Source organism: Ailuropoda melanoleuca, chromosome 2, assembly GCF_002007445.2.
Source record: "Ailuropoda melanoleuca isolate Jingjing chromosome 2, ASM200744v2, whole genome shotgun sequence".
NCBI lineage: Eukaryota > Metazoa > Chordata > Mammalia > Carnivora > Ursidae > Ailuropoda > Ailuropoda melanoleuca.
In genome coordinates, this window is record NC_048219.1 from 175,452,289 (window position 1) to 175,479,864 (window position 27,576).

Here is a 27,576-nt window from a genome sequence, read left to right on the forward strand (position 1 = left end):
GGTGTTATATGCAACTAAAGAATCACTGAACACTACATCAAAAACTAATGATATACTATACAGTGACTAAGTGAACATAATTAAATATATATATATATATATATATATATATATATATATTATGGCACAGTAGGGACAAAATGAACTAACAGACTATAAAATTTCTTAATAGGAGACCACATAATTGCCAGTAAGTAGAATAGCAGGGCAATTCAATTTTTTTTAGATTATATTTATCTGATTGAAAAGCCTAAAATCATATGTCAGTCTTCAATATTTGAAGTGAGACTTTTGCTAACATGGCATGACACTCATTCATATTCCACTAGTAAAATATCTATCTGGAGGAAGCTGATAGTCATTAGTCATAGCAGTTCAAATGCCTATTAATTAATAGAGATTTGAAGTAATATTATTTTCCAAGTATATATAGAATAACCAGGAGTGTCAAATGACTTTATTATTTTGATGATATTTGATTTATAGCCAAAAAATCATAACCAAATACTAGGAAGAAAACATTAAATGTAACACAATTACTATGTATCAATGATTAGTCCAGTTTCTTGTTTACAGCAGCCTCAACAGATAATTTTAAAACAGAAGAAAACAGTTCATCTTCCTCCAAATTAAATATTTCCCCCTGCAAATACATTTAAAAAGTTTTACTTAATATAGATGTATAGAACCAAAGATGCTACTTTAGTGCTATTTTTTTTTAATTTTATGTATCTTCTTAAACAATTTTAGGCCTTCCACAAACAGTGTACTTTTTCTTTGAAAGCTGGTAAACACTCTATACTGGGCTTCGAAGGGCAACACTTTGTGGGAGGTAAAATACCTTCTACCCTAAACACAAAACATTCATGAGAATCAAATCCTTACCTAAAGTTTAAGTATAGTATTTAGGGAATAATGGATACTTCAGGATATCCAAAGGAGGAGCCATACAGTTTTACTATATCTCCTATAACTATTACAAAATTTAACACAAATTTAAAACATAATGAAATCTTGCAATTATCTATACAACAAAGATCTGGAATTTATAACAATGTCCCTAACAACTCTGAGTAACCCTCCTTTTCATTGTCAGTCGCCATTCTCACATCTCTTTCAGACCTGGATTCTATAACACTAGTAGACACCATTTTTTTTTTTTTTTAAATAGGCTCCATGCCCAGTGTGGAACTCAGTGTGGGGCTTGAACTCACAACCCTGAGATCAAGAGTCAGACACTTAACCTAGCCACGCAGGTGCCCCTAAGTAGACAGCTTGTTTTTCCTTCAAACTTACCTGTCTTCCTAATGCCACAAGGGATAGTCAAAGAGAAGAGGAAGACATTTGAATGAATCTGCTACTTACATAACGGAACAAGTAAGTCAGGATATTGTATTTGAAGATTTAGGGTTTGTATCAATTAAAATAGTTTGGCTATAAATGTGGCTTAAAAAATGTGGGATTTAATTTCTTGCATATAGAAGGTCCAGAGATAGATATAATCCATGATTAGTTCACAGGCTCAGCAAGGTCATGGAGAATCCAAGTGTTTTCTGTCTTTCCATGCTACCTTTTTTGGGCTGCCACTGATGTCTTCACCTGGGACCACAGGATGGACTGCCACAATTCCAGGTGTCACATGGTGACATGTCTAAGCCTAAAGATGAATGCTTCCCCTGTGTATCCCTTTTCATTAGTGAGGGAACCTTTTACTTGAAGCTCATCATACGTCCCCTTTCACTGACCGGTATTCTATCACATTTTCATAACTGAATCTAGCACTAGGATGGGAAACAAAATTGATTTAAAGTAATTATGATTCAACCCTCTGGAATGGGGGACACATTCAACTAAATGTTACTCTGCTAGTAAGAAATAAGTAAAGGAAGTCACTGTTGAAACACCCACTATTAATTTCTACCCCACGCCTTTGGAATCAGGAAAAATTTGACTTAAATCCCCACTTTGTATCTTACAAACTTTTAGACTTTATACAATTATTTCATCTCTTTTGAGAGATAAATGTAAATGTAGAAATATAATAGATACAGACACAGGCGCCTGGGCAGCTCAGTCAGTTAAGCATCTGCCGTCAGCTCAGGTCATGATCCCAGAGTCCTGGGGTGGAGCCTCACATCGAGCTCCCTGCTTACTGGGGAGCACGCTTCTCCCTCTCCCTTTGCCCCTCCCCCTGCTTGTACTCTCTCACTCTCTCTCTCTCAAATAAACAAATAAAATCTTTAAGAAAAATAGATACAGATACAAACACAGATACAATATAGATATTTTAAACAGGTCTGTATTGTCGGAAATATAGAGATAATTTATGTGAAAGTACCTAGCACAGAGCCTGATGTATGTTGTAGGCCAATAAATATTATTTTAATCTATTTCCTTTCATCTCAATGCCTTCCCTCATTTCCTTCCTACTAGACAAAGCCTAGTAGCTTTCCAAGACACATGACTAAATTTGACTCTATCTGCAAAATTTTCAAGTCCAAAGGTCTTTTACTCGGTATTTACTTTAATATTTCATTCTATGCATATTACTATATCTAAATATCAGGGTTGCCAAATACTAGTTTATTTGAACAGGTCATGTACCTTGATTCATACACGTACACATACATACACACACTTTTTATTAGATAATAAATTCTGTAAATCAAACTCCCAATACATAGGTAGCTACTCAATAAACGTGTATTAAATGAAATAAACTTTGTTTTGTATATTCAGTATTCTGAAATGGAATCAAAGAAAAAGCACCCTACATAAATTAATGTGATAGTTTTAAAAAATAATTATCTAAAGCATTGAATATAGTATTAAATATAGCATTAAAAATAATTATCTAAAAAAGATCTTGATATAAAAATACAGAAATATTTCCTTAGTACTTACCATGAGCCAAATACCATGCTAAGTGCTTTATACACATCTTGCTATAAAATCATCCAAACAACCCCAGGAAGTAGGAGTGTATTTTCTCTCATTTTAAAGATGAAGATACTAAGATACAGAGAAGTTAAGTTTTCTAAGATCACACAGCTAGCAACTCCCAAACCTAGAACCTAAAGTTCATATTTTAGTTATTATACCCTAGAACAGACCATTTTCCATGTTACCTGAATTGTTATCCATTCTTAACTGGAAATGGTTTCAGAAAGCTCTAAGACAACTAAACATTACAGGAATACAAAAAAAAAAAAAAAAGTCATTTCTATAGACATGAAAAGACAACAGCATTTTATTCCAGGTTTTTTCTCCCTTTCTTGAAATCTATGTTTGTTCACCATCAATAGCACCTGTGTTGATCTTCTGCACTGAAATTGTGGAAATACAGTTAACCCTTGAACAGTGTGGGGGCTAGGGGACTGACCCCTACTGCAGTCAAAAATCCGCTTATAACTTTGACTCCTGGCAAATTTAACCTGTAATAGCCTCCTGGTGACCAGAAGCCTTACCAGTCTCTTCCACTGGTTGGATGCTTATTCTTAGGGAAATAACTTCTCTCAGTCTTACATTTATTTTCTGTAAAATAACTGAAAAAATGATCATTTTAAGAACTCTTCTTGCAAACAATTCCAAGTCTCATATGTATTAGAAACAGAGGAAACATTAAAATGTATTTAATACTACAATAACCAAAATAATCTGCAACCTCGCTGGAATGTGCTGAATTTATATGCTTATTAATAAAAATCGCCCAGAGGTTCTGAGTATATCAAGCATTGTAGTGACTGATGTTCTTTCCTGGATGGCAAATATATTAAAATCCTTTAGTCCTGACTTTTTATGTAGATTGAAATAGTCTAATTGTGGAGCCAGGGCCAAATAGTTTTAGTCTTGGTCTTTGCATACCAGGCTCTTTGATCCCACTGCTGGGCAATGCCTGTTAGGTGTTGGACAAATGAATGGCAGAATGTATAAATAATTGCAATGGACTGAATCTCACTGAAGTATGTTTACATGATTTTCATAAATTTTAATGTGAGACAGTTTGAACAAAGGCTTTAATTTCAGGCCCCCAATCACTGTATATTTTTATACCATCTGTATAATATCGATTTAAAAATTCTAAGAATAACTAAATGTGAATCACAATTTAAAACTAAGAACTACCAAATCTTTCAAAATTTCGTTAAGAAAAAATGTAAAGTTCTCAGTTTTAGTTTGTTCTATAGCATAGGGCTTATCTTTCCCTTATTATATGAAACATTTCAAAATTAATGGCACTTTTTAGGGAGACTTGAGGACAATATGAAGGAAATGATATTGTCATGTCTTAAATTAGAAAAGCTTAAACATACATTGTCATCCTTGCTCAGAAACTACTTGCAGTCACCACATCGTTATGTTCAATCAATAAAATTTTTTCAGTTCACTATTTTGCCAATTGATCAAAAGTTAACAGAAAACTATATCGAATTCAGGGAAACAGACTGTTCACTATATATCCACCACATCATTATTATCAATAACTTTCAAATGTTTAGTATCCAGGGATTCTTTGCTGTGTGTTGAGTGGTAAATTCAATCTAGTAAAAATAGTCTGTGTAAACTCCCCCTTGTTAGCATGAGAGTAACTACAACCCAAGGTCGGTTCTTTTCTTTCATTCTCTTCTTTCTTCTTCTCTCTCCAGCCATGGAAATAGAACTCAGTTATTTCTGCATGGATGCAAGGTGAATGAGGCTGTCGCTTCTCCTTGCAGTGCTATTTATTACAGGTCACTGACAGAATACATCTATTTTTTAAATGAAAAAAAAAGTTATATAGCATTATCTCATTTACACTGGTATTTGAAAGGAATGTGCAGGGTGCTATTTATTTATACAGAAATCTGCTAACCAAGAGGCATCATCTTGTTTTGAAGGGCCTCCTGCTGGCAAACTGAACAACCCTGTTATTATAAGAATTAAAACACCGGACACTGTATGAAAGAAAATATAACACAATCCTACAGTGCAGAGCTGTTTCAATTTTCGACCTATAAAAATACATTAATACATTACTCCAATAAGGAAAAACCTAGGAAAGAACACTTAAAAGTGTGTCGCTAATTGGGAATACCTATGTAGTTTCCATTGTTCTCAGCTACGATATATATTACACATAATATATATATAAATCATATATATACACACACACACACTATTTGTTTAATGAATAGTTTTTGGTGACAATATCACTGGCCAATATTGACCATAAATCAGTCTAATGTAATAATAAATTAATTAATAAGCAATGGATTTTCCATTTAAGCACATTTCAGTTTACAATTTTCAAGTAACAAAGAGAGTCCATGTCTAGAAAAATAATCTGAGAAAACATAATTCTCATCATTGCCTCTGATCATAGATAGGGCATCAATTAGTTCTTCCTCCATGTGCCCTCACTGCAAATTCTACTCAAGAATGAATGTTATTTCTCAATTACAAATTATATAATTTCATCTCAGAACTTCCCAAGACCCACCTAAAAATCTCAAGAAATAACTGGACATTTAATAGTGTCAGGGCTATTAAATACACTTCAACATTTGCATACTTGTAAAAACTATAGAGCATAACATAATGTGCTAAGAGAATTGCAGTGATGCATGAAACCACCATGAATCAAAATATTTGTATAAAAATAAACCATTTCTGGCATTATAAGCCCCCGCTAGGTACAATTTTAATCTTTGTTGTGAAGGACAACTTTGGCAATCCACTTAGACTTAATTTCTAAATAGGTTAGAGAATAGAGAGATCAAACTGTTAATTGAACTTTTTCATAGTTGAAATAGAGAAAAAAGGGGGGGGGGAGAGAATTGGTATAAAGGAATAATGACTATTCTGAGGTAATAATATCTGCTAGCCCAGCCCCTAACTCCACATCAAACTCCCGCTGGAGGAACAGTGATCAGGGGAGAAGGTGGGGGATAAATGTGAGGTCTTAGGACATGAATAGTTGTGTGTCAGGCAATAATCCTAGAGAAGATATCTTTCACAAGTTCTGGGACTATTCCAAATGGGGATCACAGTCAAAGGGACAGCTGCTAATAACCTCCTCTGAAAATAGTTATTTGGGACCTACCAGTGCTTCCATTCTTGCGTGTTCCCAGAATCACATGCACTGGTGTTCCTAATCAAGATTTGCGGTGGAGAAGAATGAAAAACCTACAAAACCTACACTGCCTTTCTAAACTTTATTTCTCGAAGTGCTTGCTATTTTTCTTCTTAGCAATATACGATAGACCATTCATCCCTAATTTTTTTTCAAAAAGACGATAAAGTCTACTTAATTGGAATTATTTAAAATCTAATTAGAAATGTGAGAAATATGATTTAATCTGAGTTAAAAGGAGTTTGATGTAATGGAAATATACCAAAATTTAATTGCATAATGCCTACAACTTCCCAACTCTCTTTTTGAAAAAAATTGCGAATCATCATGTTCTTTTTTAGGAATGTATTGATGGTGATAGTGTGCTTGATGATATTAAAGCTACTGCCTGAAATGATAAAGGGTAAATAAAATGGCTAGTTGAAATTGTCCTCACTAAAATCTGAGGGAAATAATTCATTTTAAAAATCAATAATTTTCTGCTTATTTTCATTCCAGGCAGATATTTTCATAGACAATCCACTTTAGTATATTTGTGAAAACTAAGGGTACAAAATGATTTGAAATAAAATAAAATTAAACAACATCAAAGCTAAAAATCCAAAGTGCTACACACAGATTAAGACCATATATTAAATAACTACTGAGGGAAATAAATGACACAATTAGCACCTTTGTAAATTCCTCTAAATGCACAAGTCAGTAAGAGGAATATTTGCTATTTGGTGGTAGGGGCTGGGGCAGGGTGTTAATTCATAAACACAGGGAACCCTAACAAATTCCACAGTGTTTTAAAATTATATGATGAGTTTTAAATAAGAGAATCAAAATTAGTAACAAAACTAAAAAACTCCTTCTAACGGAAAAGGCACTCTCTAGACTGGTACTTAAGTAGGGTATTGACTGGCAGTGAAAGATTAAGACTGCTTTGTAAGAACAGAATGAGTTGGTTCCTGATTCATGGATGCAATTAGAACCACTCAGGGGTGGCAGACAATAGGATCTAAAAGGAAAGCCAGCATGGAGTGAGATAAAGGAAGGAGACTGGCTGAATGTTATGTGGTGGTCATTTCATTTCTAGCAATCTAATTTACCCTGTTCAATATCCCTGCTTCTCTCATAAACTCAGCACATCGTCTTTTTTAAAAAAAACCCTCAGGTCTTGAATATTAATTACTCTCATTTCTATTACCTTGTGACCCTGTTGGTAGAATAGGACTAATCCAAATTATACCACCAAATACCTGGTTAAGGGTTACCATAGTAACTACTATTGTCATTTATGAAATGCATTCATCTGCTCATAGTATCTTTGTTTAAAATATATCAGGACATCTTCACTGGATGAATATTTTTTATATTTGTATTCAAATATGCAGATAACACATCTGTCTTCTAAATTTGTGATCAACCATAGGTTAAAGAGAATGTCACATTAATGATAGATAATAACAAAATCAACGGAGGAATATCAATGATATTGGACTGGGTTATGGTTTAATATTCCAGTTTACTGGTTTGCATTTNCTCTAAATTTGTGATCAACCATAGGTTAAAGAGAATGTCACATTAATGATAGATAATAACAAATCAACGGAGGAATATCAATGATATTGGACTGGGTTATGGTTTAATATTCCAGTTTACTGGTTTGCATTTAAGTAAAAAGTATAGTTGTAGCTATAGGAGATCTTGGTCTTAGCAAAAGTCAACACCTGTATCTAATAAACAACTCTATGTTAAAAGGTTCTTATTTCAAGGGTATAACTCATAGTTGGTTTGTCCCAGAAACTCTGATAGAAAACTAATCATACATCCCTACTACCCATATTATTCTGAAGCACCACCTGTCAGCTGAATAAGACAACGTAATGGAGCTTGTAAGCTAAATTTCTACCTACCCCTCACTCTCAAGGTAATAGCCTAAATAAAAATAAAAATAATTCTCTTTACTTTCATTTTTTGTCAAAATGGGAAATTCACAACATTCTTGAAAATTTCCAAATGGGTAAATAGGAGAGAGAACTATTTTCCTGATTGAACTCACTGGCTATGGGAAGTTTACGGTTATTGCAAGAAAGCAAGCAGTCAACTTGAGAAGAGCAAAAACTGCCCTTCCCATTAGTAATAGTTTTTTCTGAAAATGAAAGGTTTTGAGGTGTTCCAGTGCTAATCAGTGAGTGAGCGTTATTAGTACAGCCCTGTGAATTAAACACCTTATTATGACATGCATAGCCATTACCTGATTCTGTAATTATCTAAATAAATGTGACCAAACTATGATAGAGGAAAAACATTTAATAATCACAACTTACGGACTTTCTTCTATGTGGCAAAATCTGTTCAGTATTTGTATATAGATCTTGAAGATTTTGCTCTAGCCTGCAGATTTTTTTTCCCCAAAACTACATTCAGTCATACATTATATTAGTTGTGCCCTATCTCGAAAAGTTTAAATGCCTATAAATGTAACATAAAAAGTTATCTCATGAATTTGATTAAAAACCATTTTCTCTTGAAAGCGCTTTAAGAAACAATAAGGATGAAAGGACAGAAGACTCGAGTTTGCCAGGTAAACATAAATCTTTGAAACAAAACTGTCTCTGTAAGCTCTTTTTTTTAATACCAAAACTATAAAAACAGAATATGAAGGAAAAATGATTTGAGAAAACTGCCCCTTAGAGAGAGCCAAATTCTTTCCCAAATAGTCTATTTATAGTACTCATGCCTATCCATATACAATGATTCTGCAAACCAATATTGCATACCTGTTTATAAACATAGGGCACAGAACTTAAGTTATGAAATAGTTTCAGGAAGTCCATGGTCTTCCCAAATTTAACATTTTGTAACTTTAAATTTATGATTTTTTTTCTTTTAACTGCCTCAGGTATCATTCTACTATTAATACCAGGATAGTATACATAATATAGTTACCATTTATTGAGCATTTACTGTAAGGTTGGTAACTGTTTTAAATGTACTGTTTCATTTAATCCTCACAACTATGCGGTTGATACTAGTATTACAGTTTCAGATGAGAAAACTGAAACTTAGGAAGCTCAAATAATTAACCCATTTTTACATGGTTAGGATTCAAACCTGGACTATTCAATTCTTAAGATCCTCTATTGAACCTCTGCAATATTTTACTTAATATTATCATTTTGAAAAGTGGACTAAACTGATCACTCTAGTTGAAATATTTTAAGTGTATTTATATAGCTATGTGACAATATTAGAAATTATGTGTATTATAATTAGAAATTATAATATGACAATAGAAAAGTAGCATATATTATTTATACATTATATCTTGTTTCTAAGTCTGACATAGTCACAAATACACCTGGTTATTAAATAACTATTATGGACATCAAATAAAATAATTGTCAATGGCCTAAAATAGTTAACAAACTAAGCCATACTGTCATGATCCTTCTTAGAAGATTTATTTTCATATATAAAATATTGATATTTGGACCATGTGAAAATAGTAGGAGCTTAGGCGTCACAGATCTGTCACCTGTACAGTTGTGTGCCATTTGGTGAACTACTTAATCTCTCTAATCTTTTGTTTCCTTGTCTGTAAAATGAGGACAGTAATGCCCATGCTGTAAAGATTAGGTGAGATATTGTATGAGAAATGCTTAGCATGCTTCCTGACATATAGGCCTTTAATAAAGGTTAGATATTATGATTCCTTGGCTTTTTACCAATGAAGAGTTCATTGTGTTTTTTAAAAAAAATGTATACCAATGAAGAAAAGCATACTCAACAGTGAAAAGAAAAAAGTAAAACGTTGCACATCTTGAGTTGGAGACACTATGGTATATCCACGTGAGGGCCCTCAGCAGGAAGTAAAAACAGGAGGGCCTGGAGCTGCTGGAAAAACATAAGACCTCAGAGTAATCTACACAGTGGTAAGACGGGCAGCGACAAAGAAACTAAGACAAAAGGGAGGATCACGGCTAGATAGAAACTTAAGAAAAACTTATTTTTGTTGAGTGTGTTGTCTTCGCTCATTGTCTCTCTAAAGTTAAGTAACCAAGATCTAAGTCTAAAGTATTCTCAATAATATTCAAGTGTATTATTAGAATATTGCCTCTGCAGAGAAGTGGGTTTGTGATTTTGGCCAATTATGTAATGAGTCTCAGTTTCCTTACCTACAAAATGGAGCTCATACCACCTACCATGCAAGTTTTAGGGAACACTGAGGTTAATTCATTGAGACCACCAGCAGTCACAGTGCTCAGTGCAGAGGAGGCATTATAACTGATACAGACTGCCAACGGTGAAGAGAGGTGGTAAATCAGGACAATGTAAGGCGGAAGGTAGTATATGGCAGGAATGCAGTTTTCCTATCAGGAAAGCCTAAATGGATGTTAAAAGAATGGCACAAAAGAAAAAAGTGAAAATGGTATTTCGTGTATTTCTTACAGCGTAGATCCAAAAGTAGTAAAAGAGACTGAAATGTCAAAGGCCTTGAAGTAAAGTATTTCCCAAGCTAATAAAGATCTATTTTATTTGTAACTAAGTGAGGCATGCACACATAACCTCCTCTTTTTACCACCTTTTGATTTTCAATCCCTTTAGCCAAGTGCTTATCTTTTGCTGCTATTTCTCAACACTGCATCCTCCACTCACAACTGGAGGTGCAGATTTCTAACTCCCCGCTCTGCCTATGCCTCCACCTGCTTATGCATTTCTCCCTCTGGTCTAGTTAGACACAGTCTTGTAAATACTTGCTGGCATAAAACCAGGAGACAATGAAATACATATGATTGCAAATCTGTATACTTTCATTCCACATTGTGCAATTTTTAAAAATTGAGAATTATTTGTGATAGTACATTGGTTAGAGGTATGGAAGTCTAATACAGAGACTATTGAGAAAAAACAAAAGCAAAATATCTTATATATAAGAAAATAAATCTTTAAAAGATCCTTCACAAATTCACCCATCTATAAAGGGTAGATAGCATGGTAAAAAAGCATTTCAGTGGGACTCCTAGCCACAGAGACATGGAGTTTGGGTTTCATTGGTTCTATTTTTCAGAGACCCAGAAAGGATATCTGGGCACAGTGTACTTGTAATAGACCCTACCCTATGGGTGGAAAGGGCCCTCAGAAGTCACTGAACCCAAACCCCAACCCCCAACATCATGACCAGTTGTTCCTCAGCTGCCTCATTCATTCCTTATCATAAGAGGTTAAATCAGAGCTCACCACCCCTCACATGAAGGAACTCACTACCTCCCAGGACAGACCATTCCAACACTGGGAAGCTCTAACTGTGAGAAACTCCTTGATGGTGTTCAATCGAAATCTGATGCCTTACAATTTCAAACAGCTGTTAATGTTTCTGTTCTCCAAGGCTACACAGAACAGTGCTAATCCCTGTTCTATGTAGCAGCCCTCTAACTTTTGAAGATGGTTATCATGCCCCCTTTCCAAGCCTCCTCTTTTCCATACTTGGCATCTCCTTCTTTCTTTAATCATTCTTTAAGGGAAATGGTACTCTATTATTCTGTTGTAATACAGTGTTCTTTGCAAAAAATAAATAAATAAATCACATGTCCAAATCTAAGTTACCAAGAGCATCATAATTAAGTTGATAGTCACAATTTCTTTCGTGATATTACATTTTAATTATGTAAATATAAAATTTTCTTCTCCTTATCCACCAGAAATGAAAAGAGTATGCATGGTGCCACCAAGGAACAGTCCCATATCTTAAGTGACTTATTACACACATGGGATAGATGACACCTTGCCGGATAACTGTTCATTCTGATTAATAATGTAAGCATGTAATATTGTTGTTATCACATAAATTATGGCAATCACAAATTCAAATTGCTAGGATTTTTCAGCAGCCCGATTTATAGACACATATGACACATCATCATCTACATCCATTCTCAGGAAAATTCATAGTACCCACTTTATTTGAGTCCTCTGGCCTGCCTCCCTCAGGTGATTTTCTCCTAGGTGAATTCAATACACAGACAAATGACATCTATCACTTTTAAGCCCTTTCTTTTCAAACTTTGGGTCATATAAGAAAGTACCTATACTATTATACACTTAACTTGGAAACATGCCTTCTTCAAATTGGCTAATACTTAATTGTGGCAAAGTTAGTCTATTATTCATACACTATTATTTTTAAAACTTATGACAAAACTTTTATAATGTGTAAGGGTAACATTGAAAGTATTTAGTGACTACAATGGCAAAAAGGTACATCAGAATGGACCATAGCATATGCCAGAACAGAGATACACAGGTCCATTATTGTGCCAGGTATTAATTCTTTAGTTGATCTGCAAAGTCTATGAAAGGGGTGCTGGAGGGGATAGGGGGTGGATCTGGGAAAGCCAATCAAATAAGAATGTATTTTAATATTTTAGCAATCAGTAAAATTGTAAGGAACATAGCACTTGAATAATAGTCCTAGTAATGATAAATACTATTCTACTCATACTCTTAAAGGACACAAGGATTCACAGGATTTTGAAAATGCCAAACAAAAGTCTTCACATTCTTAGTCAAAATTAAGAATAAACATTAAAGTTATTTTTCATATATGTGAGTAGGAAACGTTGAAGAGCATTTGTTCTTGACTTGGTATGAAATCAAAGATGTCTTTAGTTTAAAACTTTCATGTGCTATATCAGCACATATACAATTACTACAGACTTTAATCAAGAGAGAAGCTGTCTGAAAAAATTAACCTTGAAATAACCACTGAAAATATGATGAGATGAACAATTCATGAATATGAGAATTATTCTCTATAGTGAGCTTGATTATGGAGAATGTAGTCTTGAGCCATGACAAAGCTCCAGCAGATATATAAATAGCATTATAACCTTCAGATATCTTATAATTCACTGCGCTAGAAAAGACTTTTAGATTTTTTGGGACAGTCTCAAATTATGGATATTATTGTACAAACTCCTGGCTTTGCCCTGAATCATGTTTCTATCAAGTGTAACATATTTTGTGACATTTTTTCATACAAATTAGCCTCCTTCAGAAATTTCACTAAAATTTATTTTCTTTTGCATGATGGCACCTTTTACAAAGACCACGTTTGAGTTTCTTGCTTGTTTTGTTTTATAACACTTCCTGATAATTACAGTGGATACTAGTGGATACTATCCTTTTGGCTTATATAGCAGATGAATGACTAGTTCTAAAATATGAGTCTCACCACACGCCAGATTCAAATCACAAAATTACCATAAAATAATGGGACTTCTGATTCACTCACATGTAGTCAAAATCCTTGAATACCCAAAACTGACTATATATGCCCTTGAAACAAAGATATTTTGGATGTCTTGACATATTTTATTCTTTGCAGACCTGGAACAATTGAAATGTTTCTGTTTTTCCTTTTTTTTTTTTTCATTTATAAATCTACCTTCACAGTGTTCTTTCTGCCAGTGAGAAATATGGTACTTACAGAAATTTATTTTTATAGAGCCTATAAATACTGAGTGAAAGCTGTTAAAACTGTGGGAGACAAACTTCATCTGCACCTTTCAAAGAGTGACTGAATCAGTTTTGTAGGAGTGAAAAAGCATGTATCAGATCTAAATTTGCTAAACAAAATTAGCTGCGTGCCATTGTTTGTCTTATCTCTTTCTCTGGCTCATGGTGTTCTAATTCTGGCCACAAGCAATATAGTAAGCACAGAAATAACTAATGCCCCTTTCACCAACAGTTGCATAAAATGTTTTGTCTAGTTCAATTTATCTTAGAGCTTTTTATACTTTCAAATTTCATCCTGTACTTAAAAAAAAAAAAAAAAGGCCACTAAAGAATGATACTGGAATACCAATCACTTCAGTTTCCGTTAATTCTAAGTACACTTTAAAACGTTTCGATGTATCACCAGGGATAATAGGTTGCTAAATTTGAAGTTTAAACAACTGGGAAATATTATTAACTGTTCAGTTGATATTTTTACATAGTAAAAGTGTAACTTGAAATACCAATCCTGTTATTGTTACTTAAATGTGTTAATATATTATTTAAAATATTACCATATACCTGAACAGAGTACTGATTTTAACTGAGATGCACTGTTTCATTCACAGCTAGTAATAATGTCTACTGTAGTTAAAATGGCCACACTTAACTTAGCCAGAGGGTAAAAGTCAAAGACAGGTTGTTATCCATGTTAAATAACAAATGATTAAAAATTTAATGAGCTATATATTTCAAGGGGTAGGGGCTTAGTAATACAACTTTTACATACCAAAACTGCAAGATTCCTTTAAATCACACATTATAAACTATGGAACTGTACAACAGACAGTATTACATGATCCATACTTAAAAATAGAATATCAAGAAAACAGATATATACCTGAATTTGGCCAGGTATGGTCATATTTAGAGAAAAATATTCTGAAATATGAAATATGAAAAATTCTCTAAATATAGTCATATTTAGAGAAAAATATTCTGAAAATTGTCTAGACGTAATACATACTTTCATCAAAAGACATACTGAAGTGCTTTACAGTGTGATTTTATTCCACTGGATTTTTTTTTCCTTGAAGCAACCTGTTCTTAATAGTGGACACCAACTACATGCAGTAGAAAAATAATCACACTCAAAGTTCTTAGTAAAAGAGGAATGATGTTTTTTCTTAAAATATATAATTTTTAAACACAGGGAGAGTTACCATAAAGGTGTTTTGTTTTTGTTGTTGTTGTTGTTGTTGTTGTTGTTGTTTTTTAAGGCTTCGTCTTCAGAGCCCCTCTCTTGCAGCGGTGCATTCCAAGGCTCTGTTCTTAATTTGTATTTCTATTTCTGAGTTGTTTTAAAAGAAGTTCCCAAAATTGTGTAAGTGCAGGTCCCAAAACCTTGGATATACCTCTGCTTTGAAGTTTTTTCAAGAAGACAAAGCTTACATGATTGTTTCCTTTAATATACAAAATACAAAGAACTATGGAGAATCCAGTGGAGGAGGAGAAATACAATATAACCTAAAGGATTTATTGAACCAGTTTCTTCACATGACTACAGGGAAAGCAAAAAGAGCTGCTGACCTGAAGGCAGAAGGATCTGGTGTGCTAAGCATCCCCTTCTCACACAGTGGGGTAAGTACAGTGGTGGAGCCATGCCTTTGAGAGGCATCCCTAGCTTCTGTCACTTAAGCAGAAGTCAGAGCCAGCTGCTTCTCAGGACGGGACAGACATGTAACTGTACCAGACTAATGCACCACTCAGGCTTCACCCTTACCTTCTACTTTTTTATATCTTTATTTCCTCACCTACAAAGTAGGAACAATAATCCCTGACTCAAACTCTCTTCTCATGAATTCTTAAAGGAAAAACAATCAAGAAAGTTGTAGAAGAATTCAGACAGAAGTGCTAAGGTCTCCATGCCCAACTCTCTCATTAATAGATTACTCTGCAGACTGTTAGATAATTCTGAAAGCTACATTAACTGTTTCAAGCCATTATAAGCTAAGGCACAAGCAGGGCACTGCAGTGACCTAGAAAGGGTGACTTCTTAGAACCTGGTAATTGAAGAAGAAAAGTCTGGAAGAGCATCTTTCACTCATAGAATCTGACTCTGAAAATACTATAATCCTTTCAGCAATTTTCAGAACGCAGAGTGGATCATCTAAAACAGTAGCTAAGAGAATCCCAGTCACCCCTCGGTTTAATTATGCTAAAGTGCTTTCTTCATAGGACACTTTTTAAATGGTAGACAGATGTGTATTTGTCTATTTTAAGATACTAGGAAATCTCAGTTATAACAAAGTTGTATTATCACATATATCTAGGAATAGAAAATATCACATTTGGTCTGGAACCCTTTTTTCATGAAATACTAGCATCTCTCTGGAGGCAAATGTGCCTCCCAAATGTTTGGAAAACCACTTAATAACATATTTTTTTTTATATTGTGTTTTATTGGACTCATCTATCCTTCCTTAAAAGAAAGGAGAAAGTTGGCACTTTGAGCTTCTTATAGGTCCTCCTGTTCCTAACATTGTCCTGAAACACATTGATGAATCAGTACATGCTTACTGCTTAAAAACTTATTAAAATTTTTAAATGGAGATAAGAAATAGCAATGTAATGAAACATAAAAATAGTGGGCCACTAAAACAGTTACATTTAAGAATGGTATTCACATATATTTAACTCACCAAAAATAAAACCAACAGAAATACTTGTACCATATTATGAACAGACTCTAAAAATGGGAATGGGGACAAATGATATATTCTTGGAAACAATCCATTGAAAGAAATATCCTAGGAAGCTCAAGAAAGCAACTAAAGAAATTCCCAGGGTAAACATGCTTAATATCTATTATTAAGAATTCTATAATTATGTTTTTAGAACAGCTTACTTTGTGCACTATATAGTTTAATTACAAATAATAACCATCCATGAATGAGCTTAAAATTGTTTCAGAAAATGTATGTTATTTTTTCACTTAAAAAATATTTTAAAGAGCTTACTATATATGGGGCACTGCATTAGTCTCGGCAGGGGATAAAAACTCCTGCTCTTAAAAAGTTAAAACTGCACTATGGTTTAAGATTAAATGCCAGATAAGTGATATAGATATGGATTATAGGCTAATCAGTGAAAAAAATGTAATGAAGAGGTATGATTTAATGTAGAATTGAAAAGATTCAAAGTTTTGAACCGGCAGAGGCACCAAGTGAGCCATGAATTCCAGGGAAGGGAGTAAGCAAACACAGAGACAAGCAAGGGATAGTAATGGAATACTGACTAGGTCAGCATGGTTCTTAGAACACATCTTAAGAAAACTCTTAAGAATGGATTCTTAAAAATCTGAATGCTATATTTTAGTAGGCTTTGAACTTTACAATGGAAATCCATTGAAGGCTTCCAAATAGAAAGTAGGATAATAAAAGTATTATTTTAGAAATGGGCATCTGGCAATGATAAGAAGGAAGTCTTGGAGGTAAGAGGACATCAACAAGGGGACCAGTACAGAGGATCTTGCAATAGCCCTGCTCTGAGGTTTTTAAACACTAGATGGGGTTAATAAAAGTCTTACGGAGTAAACTTTGATAAGCTATGTAATTGAATTCCATTTTAAAAACACAAAAATGTGTTTAACTGCTTTAGTTCTAGACAAAATGACAGGACAAAAGGAACTCCTGAAAATGAAAAGTGTGTAAATAAAAGGAATCCTGTTCTGTTTTATTTTTATTTGGTTTTCATACGTCCCTATAGAAAGAAATGCATATTCTCATATTCTCTAAGGCTTTAGGGAAGAATAGAAAATAATGACAAAGACAGATTTTAGTAAAAGGAGAGTTGGCCTAAAGCAAAATAGTCACTACCATCCATGACCTCAATTAGGCATTCCCCTGCTAGTGATGGCAACCCATCCTGAAATAGAGAATTGTACTACTTATTACTCAAGCTATAACCACACTAGATATAGTCACAGAACCTGGAGAATCTATTGCCATTTTTTTCAGTCTTAACCAGCCTAGCCATGAGATGTCCTTAGCAGACCACAGATGACCAGCAGATGCATCTATTCAAAGCAGGTTTACAATTCCCACTTGTATCCTTAAGGCTTAAAACCTGAATGTCCACCTATACCGGATGTAGATGGGACAAGACATTAGTAAAGATCAGAAGAGTAGTAAAAAGGTAGGTGAAACTGATTATTTACAAGTCTGATCATTCTAAGAAATAAACGAGTGCTGACTGGCACCATTCATTGTCTTTTCTTTAAACACCTTTAGACTATGTTTAAAATGAAATATATATAAACATTCATGCAGCCTGGATACCCATTACTTACTCTAACTTCCTAGATTCAGAAGCTGAGTCTCGCATATTCTTACTGGTGTTTAGTATGCTTCACTAATCCTACAATATTGGAAATAACATGATTAACAGTAATGACCCTGAGCTATTTCTCACGGGAGAGGTTTAATGATGTTGCACGGGAAGTTTCATGGTGTGTCTATGTTAATATTTTACGGGGGGTCAATTTTCATCTCAAATTCCTAACAGGAAGTGACTCTTCCTGCCAAAATATGTTCCCTTCTGTCATTATGGCCCATGAGAATGCTGATCAAATCCCAGAAAGCTCTGGTGCTTAACAGAAAACAGAGACAATCAGAAAGAGTTAAGGTGACATCAACAACACTGCAAAGTAACAAGGCCCACTGGCAACATCTTATAGAAGGCAACTAGGAGGAGGCAAACATTGCCACAGAAATACCTTTATAAAATCTTAGTACTTAAAAAGCTTAGCTTATATACTTATTCAAAGAATACAACTGTGATCTTAGTAGAGATCTGAAGAAAGAAGGCCCAACAAAGACAGTGGAAAATATAAAGAACCTTGGGCCCAACGAGGGGCCTGGAAGAATCTGAAGTATTACCAAGTATTCCCATTCCCATGGACCCTTGTCCCCACCAACTAATTGGTGATGAAGAACCCACTGTCTATTCCTTATAAGCCATTTTATTTAAGCTTGTATATTACTTAATACAGAATAGAGATATAACCATTCTCTACTTATTGGTCATCTTCATAAAGACTCAGGTAAGAGAAAACCAAAGTAAATTCCCAGGTAAAAGAAGGTGCTATTGTATACAGATAGTAGTATAGATGCTCTTATCTGACTTTCAGGGTTAACACTCTATTTTTTTTTTAATCTTAACGTGTAGCAAGCTATAAATGCAATGATTACTTCCTAAATATAAATTAAGGATGATGAGGATCCCACGGTCCTCCCCTTGAAAAGAACTTCACAGTATGATAGTTAGGCCTATAGTTCTGATCCATTTGTTTTCATTTCAACTTTGCAATTCTCTTTTAAAGCAACACCAACCTTGTCTTTGTTTATTTTTTTTTAAGTGTCTGCAACTTGAATTTTCAAGTACTTCTGTGTGTGTTAAAAAAATGATATTGGTGTCAGAAGCTGCCAGCTAACTTATATTATCTCACTTCTCCATGCTTCCAGTTTCCTCACTTAAAAAATGATCGGACTGCACCAGATAGTTTCTAACTAGCGCAAGATTTCTGTGAAGCAAGCACAGGAGAGTGGAGGCGAGAGTGGAAAGAAATTGGGGGAGTGACAAAGTCAGGGAGCACAAAGCTGTCATCTAGCTGCAGCTTTAACAGAAGCAGCTCTCCTTTCCCCTTTTACCCATTTTAGATACCAGGGTTACACACATGAATTCACATGAAAAAAGATCCACTAACAAAATTAATTAAAAACCAAAGGATTTCTCTTTCTAAAAGCTCTAAACATTTTTGTTTTGTTTTGTTTTTGTCTAACTGAACCATTTTAAAAATTCAAGATGTTAATCATTCAGGTATCACCTTAGCCACACTAATAGAGACTCGGAAAATTGAGACAGAGCAAGAAGTCTAACCCAAGACCACACAGAAAATGATTGTATGACCAGAATCCAATTCTTCTAACTTTTATGCTGTATCATCACACAACAGGAGGACTGCTGTACTGCAACCCACAGTTCAGGTGTGCTCCATTCCCATTAAATTCTATGTGGCTGCTGCGCCCTGGATTTGTGCAAAGCAACGGGTCTGCAGGGCAATCACTTAAAATGAAAACCACTGTAAAACAATTACTATATGTTCAAAAAAAAAAAAAAACACTTTACAATTCGGCCCCATATATTTCACCTCTGGTCATAAAAGTGAGACCATTCTCTTCCCTCTTGAAAAATTCATACAAATAGGAACCACTAGTTTAAGTATCAAATATGAAAACAAGAAAGTGACTTTAAAGCTTTAATTAAAGATTTGGAAAATAGGTCAATTTATGTAATAAATATGTCAGAATTATCAACAACCCAGAAAGAGAGAAAAAACCATATACAATGAAATCTAAAAAGACCACAGAGCAATTCTGCAAAGTAATATTTTGGAGAAATGGCCTTCAAGTACAAATGCTTTTGTTTGATAACCAAAAGGTTTTCTCCCCAAAGAGATATTCTGCTGAAACTTTACACTATGTTACATTGTGTTTATTTATATATGTATGTATACACATTTTAAAATATATCAGTGAACTTGTTACTGGAATGTATCTTGATATTAGGGAAGACTTTAAAGCCATTTTTCAGAAAACTGCTATACAATGGACAAATAGAGTATATTACATGCATTTTCACCTCAGGCACAGAAGCCAAATCACAAAGACATGGAGTGAGCTGCCCCAGGTATTAACAAGAAACTGGAGGAATTTGTCCCTACAATGTAGAAATCCTGATTTAAAACTTACCTATGTCCTATGTCAAACTTAAGCATAAAACAGGCAGCTAATGTCTCCTTCAAAGTAAGTAGCACAGCTACAGCCTCAGGAAACATTGATGTAGGATCTTTTCATTAAAAAATTGTAAGAAAATTAAGGAATTGTCAGTATAAACTGTGAACTCCAGTCAACAACTGTGTTTGAAAGCATGAAAAGTACAGTTTTACTCCAACTGCCCAATATTTAAAATAATCCAGGAAATGAGGATTAGATTTAAGATGCAATTTTGTTCCATATGGTCAAATGTAACACAGGAGAACATTCCTAAAATGATATACCTGAAGAAAAGTTTATAATATAATTAGATTCTGCCCTGAATACATACTCAGATCATTGTAAAAGATAACAGTGGAATATACTTGACAATTAATTTTTGTAGAACAGCTGTAGGCTTGAACATGTATAAGCTAATTTTAATGTAAACATTAACATCTTTACAAAGCAGTCTCTCAAAAGGGTGAAATCAAACAGCAACTGCCAAAATGATTGCAGGTAACAGAACATCTTTTTTGGTCATTTGCTTCATTTATGTTTTGGGCACTTACAAATTACACATAGATATCCAACAGCAGCAGAACATTGTAAAATAAAGCAAAAACTTGTTGCTATTTTTAATATGTTAAATTTTCTTAATAACTGGCTTGAAATAATATAAACATGACACTAAAGCACTGTAATGTTTAAGGCACTCTAATTCAATTTATTGTCTAAAATGTGCACCTTGCATAGTCATTAATCTAAGGTGGCTCTAATCACAAGGCTTCAGAGAATATTTAGAGCATAATTCCTTGCATCCATAGTATTTTTTAAATGGGGTTGTCTACCTTCCATCGTTGGTCAAGAGGGGAAAGAGAGAAAGAAGTAGAGAAAAGGGGACTTCTCTGTAGAAAGATCTGGCCTTGGAGTCAGGGTTTCTGAGATGTGCTAGTGATCTTGGATCGATGCCTTTTTATTTTCTTTCAGGAATAAATCTGCGCAATGGAATGGCTTGCAATTGTCCGGCCAACCAGCCGTATCAGATTTATCAGAAAGAAAGAATGAAAACTGGCTCAGAGGACTCCTGCAGTGGCTGAGTGGCAGGTTGCTGGGAAAGGCACACACAAAAAAGAATACACTTAGTGGTGGAGGGAAAAATATATATATTCACATGTGTAAACTCAATAAATAATAAGATGTATAGAAAGAATCTATAGTAATGGAAAGGGTGAATGCATAAGACAGATGATAAATAGTACTTCGATTTAAGAACTAAAGGCATGAAAGCTCATGAATACTAAATATTTGAATCCACTTTAAGGAGGAAATATGATTTTTCCCTCAAATGAACGCAAACTCTAAAAATCAGCCAATGCAAACTTACTGTGTTCATGTTAGTGTAAAAAATACATAAATCTTCCATGAAGTGCATGCCCTGGTAAATATTCTAATGTAATTTCTTAATTAAGACACATTTCCAGAGACTAAATGAAAAAATATATAAAGCACTAAGTATTAATTTTCAAAAAAATTTGACTTCATATGCATGAAAGATTAAAATAAAAGCAGTCTAGTTGAAAAGGAAAAAAATCAGCTGAGGAATCATGACACAACCAGTCATACAATTTTATCATAACAGTCCATATTATAGTATTTTCAAGTTACTTGTGGTTATAATAGGTATAAACTTGTTTAGACGCATTCTGAAGAAAAAAATACCTTCTTCTAAAAAGATCCCTTTTACACATATAAGAATTTCAAAATTAGAAGAAAAAAAAAGTGTATCCCATGGGTGTGCTTACAGTAAACACGTGCAGGCAAGATTTTTTTTTTTGAAAATGTATTTAAACATCTTTTTCATCATTTATCTAGGTTTTATCAACTTTTTTCTTCTCAAATGTATTTTTAAAAAAAAACAACCTTAAGTTTGAAGATATATCTTAAATATGTAGGAAAAAAAATGTGTGTTATTTTATAGTATGAAAAGCACAACTAAGTTACTTGCAAATAAGAAATGGAAAATGAACTTGTTCATCCCATATCTATTGAGGTATGTAAGAGCATTGCTTCAATATTATATATTGTATTTCAATACAAAGGTGATATCATTTTTCAATCATGCCAGGAAAAGAGAAATTTTGAAATTATCCCTTTTGGTGGTAAAGGCTTTATAATAGTCATATAAAGGGGCTTTGGCTATATATACTATTTCTAGATAAAATGAATTACTGGAAATGAGACAAAGTCCTTAAGATTTATTTAAAAATTGTCTTCTCTAAAGCTGATTTTTCCCCAAGCAAAAGAAGAAAAAAATTAAAATAGATCCTTTTCCATTACAATTATTTTAATAAATATCTTAGATCAATACAACAGAATCTTCCCCCCCACCCACCCATATCTTTATTCTGTTCACATAGAGCAGTAAATAAGGTGCATTCCTTCTGCTTCTTAAGAAATTAGCATTTCAAAAATATGCCGCTTTCCCCTGAACTCCAAGCGTGTCTAATAATGCGAGAAGCAGATTGTCTTCCCTCGTTTCCTTAATTTGTTTCATCTAAAAGCAATTCACTCAACATCTTGTCGCCCTCTGGCAGCTTAGTTTACTTATCCGCACTTAATTTCTCATTTGGACCAAAACAAACTCCTCCAAACTGCTACTGACTGCTAACCGCGAGAGGGGATACACGCAATATGTATTTACTTGGGAACATACAGCCCCACATACACAGCCACAAACACACAGAGCCTCACTCATACTCCAGACAGTAACTTGGTTTTATAAAAGCACTATATTAAAACCATCTGAACTTCCCTTGCCAGGTGCGGCAGGGTGGGGGTGGGATAGGGGGAAAAAAAAGAAGTCCCTAGGGGCATTTAGAGTTTCCAGTGGATCACCTTAGCGTGAGTGTTGCAATTATACCAGGGATGCACCCGAGAGCTTTTCTTTGTGCGGTCCTTTCATCTAGATCACTTTGTGTTTTGAACAAGTGAGGCTCGCCTTTGTGCCCCTAGAATTTCAAGTACAGAGTCACACACGGAACAACAATGGCACGCTAATCCTCGCGCTCTAAATGGGCTCACTTGTGGGTCTGACAATTCTCTGGGGGAAGCGAGAAGAGACCAGCGAGGGCGCGAGGCGGTGTCGCCTGAGACGAGGAAGAGGACAGCTGCAGAACTAATTTGGATTACATTCTTTGCAGAAATTCTGAAAAGGGCTTTTCGGCATAGCTCAACCCTGAGCCACACAGTTAATACCAAATTGCTGCGTACTCGGAGCCGGGTCCCCCAGTGGCTGAGGCTGAACCAGACAGCCCCCAGTAGGTTGCCTAGTAGAAATTCCTCTCGGCTAAGTCTGCATGTCGGTTGCAAATGCTTTTGAATGGGTCAATGTGCATAATCAACCCATTGAGGGAAAATATGAAGGGACTCGGAGTGGGGAGGGAGATAAAAAGGGATGTATCTAAGAGGCCGCTTGGAATTTCAAGTCCGTGTTGGTGTAATTCCGGAGGTGGCTGGAGCGCGGGACCTGGTATGCATGAAGAATTTCGGAGTATTTGGGAGGGTGCAAACGGCTAGTACAAACGGCGCGCATTGGTGGCATTCGAAGGTCATTTTGAAAGGCTCGATGATTGCACCTTGTTATTTACTAGGCTAAGGGGGTAGGCGGCAGCGGCGGGGGCGGAGCGGGAAAGCTACAGCGCGCTGTTTTCTTGGTGAGGTCAGAAGGACACCCTCCGGGGGCCTAAAGCTCTCCTATCGCCGCTCCCGGGGGCTTTATCTCCTCTAGGGGCCTCCCACGCTCCAGCGACCAGCCCCGGATGGCTCCGGAAATCTCCCCCGCTCTCCAGAAGGCCCCCTTTGGCTGCATCAGACACCGGTCCTCCGTCCTTTCCTGTCCCACTTTCATCCCCAGGAAACTCAAGTGTCAGAAACTTTGAGCAACCTCGCGCTGCAGGTGCTGTCATTAGCCCTGCCCGCCGCGGTGCGCCAGCCCCACCCCGCTGCCTCTCGGGGGTCAATTAGCCTTCTGCTTGTCCAGGTACCTGGGGCTCAAGCTTTCCTGAAAACAGTGGCAGCGCAGTCGCGCCCGCCTCGGGTTAAATCAATTCGCGCAACGGGTCGGCTCGGCAGCCGCGCGGGGCAGTAAACAGAGAAGTTGGAGGGACTCCGGCCAATAGCAAGTTGAACTACAGGAAGAACTCTTCCTGAAGCCAAACACAGCAACCGACGGGAAGGCCGGACTCCCAGCTCAAGTATGTCAACCCCCCCCCTTTTTTTAAAGAGAGCACGCAGGCAAGCAAGCTCCCTCAAGTCAATGGGGGCGAAGGCTCCCGGACGCCGGCGTAGGAGGCCCAGAGTTCTGTGCCCCCCGGCCGAGGCGCGCCCTCCTGCCGCGCTCCAGCTGCCCAGGCTGGGCTCAAGTCGAGTCTGACCCCGCAAGCTCCGGCGACAGGGCACGGGGCGGCCTCCGACAGCACACACAGGTGCAAAGCCCCGCTCTCGAAGCTCCACTCCCCACAGCCCTCCCGCTCTCAAGAGGCCCAGCTGACACCGCCCGGGACTCCAGCCCTTCCGAAGCACGGCGGTGCGCGCTTCTTGGAAGCTTTTACTCTTGGGGGCCGGGACGGGTAGAGGACCGTCTCCTCTAACTCGGGAATTGTGTCTCCCATGTCCCGCACAACAGGCGCGACCAGAAGGGATCCCGCTTAGGCTCACCGAAAACGCGCGATAAAGAAAATAGGGGGTTAAGGAAAGAGAAAAAAGGGACAGGGTCGCAGAGTGATATTTCACGATAAATAAAACACTGGTACACAAAAAGGTTAAGTTTGGGGATAGAAAGAGGGACGAACGGAAGCCCAAGGAAGAGGCCCTGGTGGAGTGGTCCCTCCACGCCTGGAAGCCAGAGGGTCTCTCAGTTTCGGCGAAGGGGGCGAGAGAGCCACCCGACTCAGCCAAGCCAGCGGCAGCAGGTTCAACAACTGGAGCGCGAGAAGGAACCGCGCGCGACCCACCTGACTGAGAAGCGTTGGGCTGGACGGTCCCCGCTGCCAGGAGAAGGCTCACCCAGACCCACAGTCCTGTCGCCAGCTTCATTTTTTGGAAGTCTCAGATCCCGTGCTGACAATTACATGTCCAAATGGCATATCCCCTTTCGGGCACGCGGAGGAGATCCCTCAGCCAGGCGCGCTTGGGGGCGCGAGGGGAACTGGCGCGCGACGTGCGCGGTGCACCGGCTCCAAACACGGGCAACCGAGTCAGCGCCCGCGGGTCCGGGTCCGGGTCCGGGGACCCGAGGAGGGGGTGAGTGCGCGCGCTTCTGTGCGCGTGTGGGAGTGTGCTCGAATGTATGCGCCGGACTGTGCAGCTATTTTCCTGTGTGAGCCTTTGCTTTCTCGCTCCCTCCTCACTTTCTCTCACTGGTTGGTCAACAATAAAAAGGAAGGGGGAAAAAGGTTTCCAAAAAAAGTTGATTGCAAAGAGGCGGTAGGTTTCCGGCCTCTCCCCCCAGCCGGGCTATGTTCGGCTCCCTTTTCAGTTTCCTTGCACCTCCAGTCCAAATTGGGAGGGAATGGGAGGGCGGGGGGGGGGGAAGCTTCTCGCTTCTCCCCCGATCCTGTCCTTCTTTTTCCTGTCAGCTTTCCTCACACTTGTCCGGCGGCTGCGGTAATTAAAGCTCCGAGCGTCATTTCCAACGCTCCGCGGTCTCCAGCTGCAGCCCCACAGAGAAATTAATAAGACTCCGGGAGGGGAAAAAAAAGGGGGGGGGCGGATAAAACAACCCTCCACGCAACCAGGCTGGCTCTGCTCAGCCGCGAAAACCCCGCCCCTGCTCTGACCCAACTAGCCACGCCTTTTTCCCCGCCCACACCCCAAAGGGAAATCTTATTGGCTCAGACACTCCCCAAAATCCTCAGTTTCAGGAGTTGGGAAAACACCTGTCTGGGAGCGGGCGCGTGCTGGTGGGGACGCGGGGAAGCTGGATTTAAAGAGCTCACACGAGACAACCGACTGAAACAGAGGCCAGAGACAGCTGGCCGGCGGAGTGCGGAGGCCTGCGGAGTGCGGAGACCACCGGAAGGTGGCTTACGGATTTTTTTTTTTTTTTAAACAAGAATGTCACCTTTTTCTGTATTGCACCACCGTGCTCATCCACAGACTGGACCTAGAAATAGAAGAAAAGAAAACGTTGCTTCGGACATAAAGCCTTCACCCTTCTCTAACCTCTCCGGCTCCACACTCAGGAAGTAGTTTAAAAGGTGGTTTAGCAACCGGTAGCCTCTGCTGGTTAGGTCCTGGGGATACAATCACCCCTTTTCCCAACTATGCCATCTCTCCCACCATTCCCACCCTCCCAAACTGACCACATTTGTATAGCTACATCCTTTGATTTTCAGGCTTTATAAGTCTTTTCACCTTTTCCTTGGACTCTAGGACAACTTGGTTTGGGGCTCATTGTCATTAAGCAGATTCTTGTCCAAAGTTATGAATGTGGTTCTAAAAACTGTCCCACTCCTCAGCTATTCAATTTGAAAGAACTTAAGGCCATGCCAGGACATAACCAACACAAATGATTAGGCTTATGCTACAGTGGCCCCAACTTTAGGACCCTTCTGTGTTGTCACTCTGCAAGTCCACACTCCCCAGTCCCCAGTTTATTGCTAACTATAGAAGTTTCTGTGCCTTTCTTGATTAAAAAAAAAATTCCTGGGATTGGGTCATATCAGTGTACATATCCCTTGCCTTTTACATCTCTGAAACTGTACCCTGGGCAGAGGCCAGAACCTCCTGGGGGTAGTAGGTTATTGGTTTGCTATTTGCACAGGCATTCTATGTATGAATTATTTTACTTTTTATGTTTCTCTAGAAGCAGAAAATAAATAAAAAGTATCAGGGGAGCTTAAAAATCAAGCCACCTCACTCATCATTTGAGACCTTCCCATTCCTCCCCCACATCTTTTATCTATAGCCTTGTCCCTTAAGAATTTTCATGGAGCTGAGAACAGAGAGAAACAACAGCCTCATCCCAGAAACCTGAAGCCTTTCCATTCTTAGGCCCACAGCAAGTAACAGGCACAGAGAGGAGGCCAAAGACGCTGAGTGTGCTGTTTTACCCAGAAGCAGCCTAGTGCCTGGAGAAAAGCAGCCCAGAACAGATGACGG

General features: G+C 37.3%; 1 protein-coding gene across 5 annotated transcripts in view; it reads right to left on the reverse strand.

Moving 5' to 3' along the window:
• Nucleotides 1-26,237, reverse strand: part of ERBB4 (erb-b2 receptor tyrosine kinase 4) — a 1,065,595-nt gene extending 1,039,358 nt beyond the window's left edge. For all 5 annotated transcript variants that reach the window (XM_034655108.1, XM_019802141.2, XM_019802140.2 and 2 more), the window contains exon 1: nt 25,428-26,237. In XM_034655108.1, the coding sequence (XP_034510999.1) occupies nt 25,428-25,509 (82 nt within the window). In that variant the 5' untranslated portion in view covers nt 25,510-26,237. The remainder of the gene's footprint in view (nt 1-25,427) is intronic.
• Nucleotides 26,238-27,576: the final 1,339 nt, after the last annotated feature.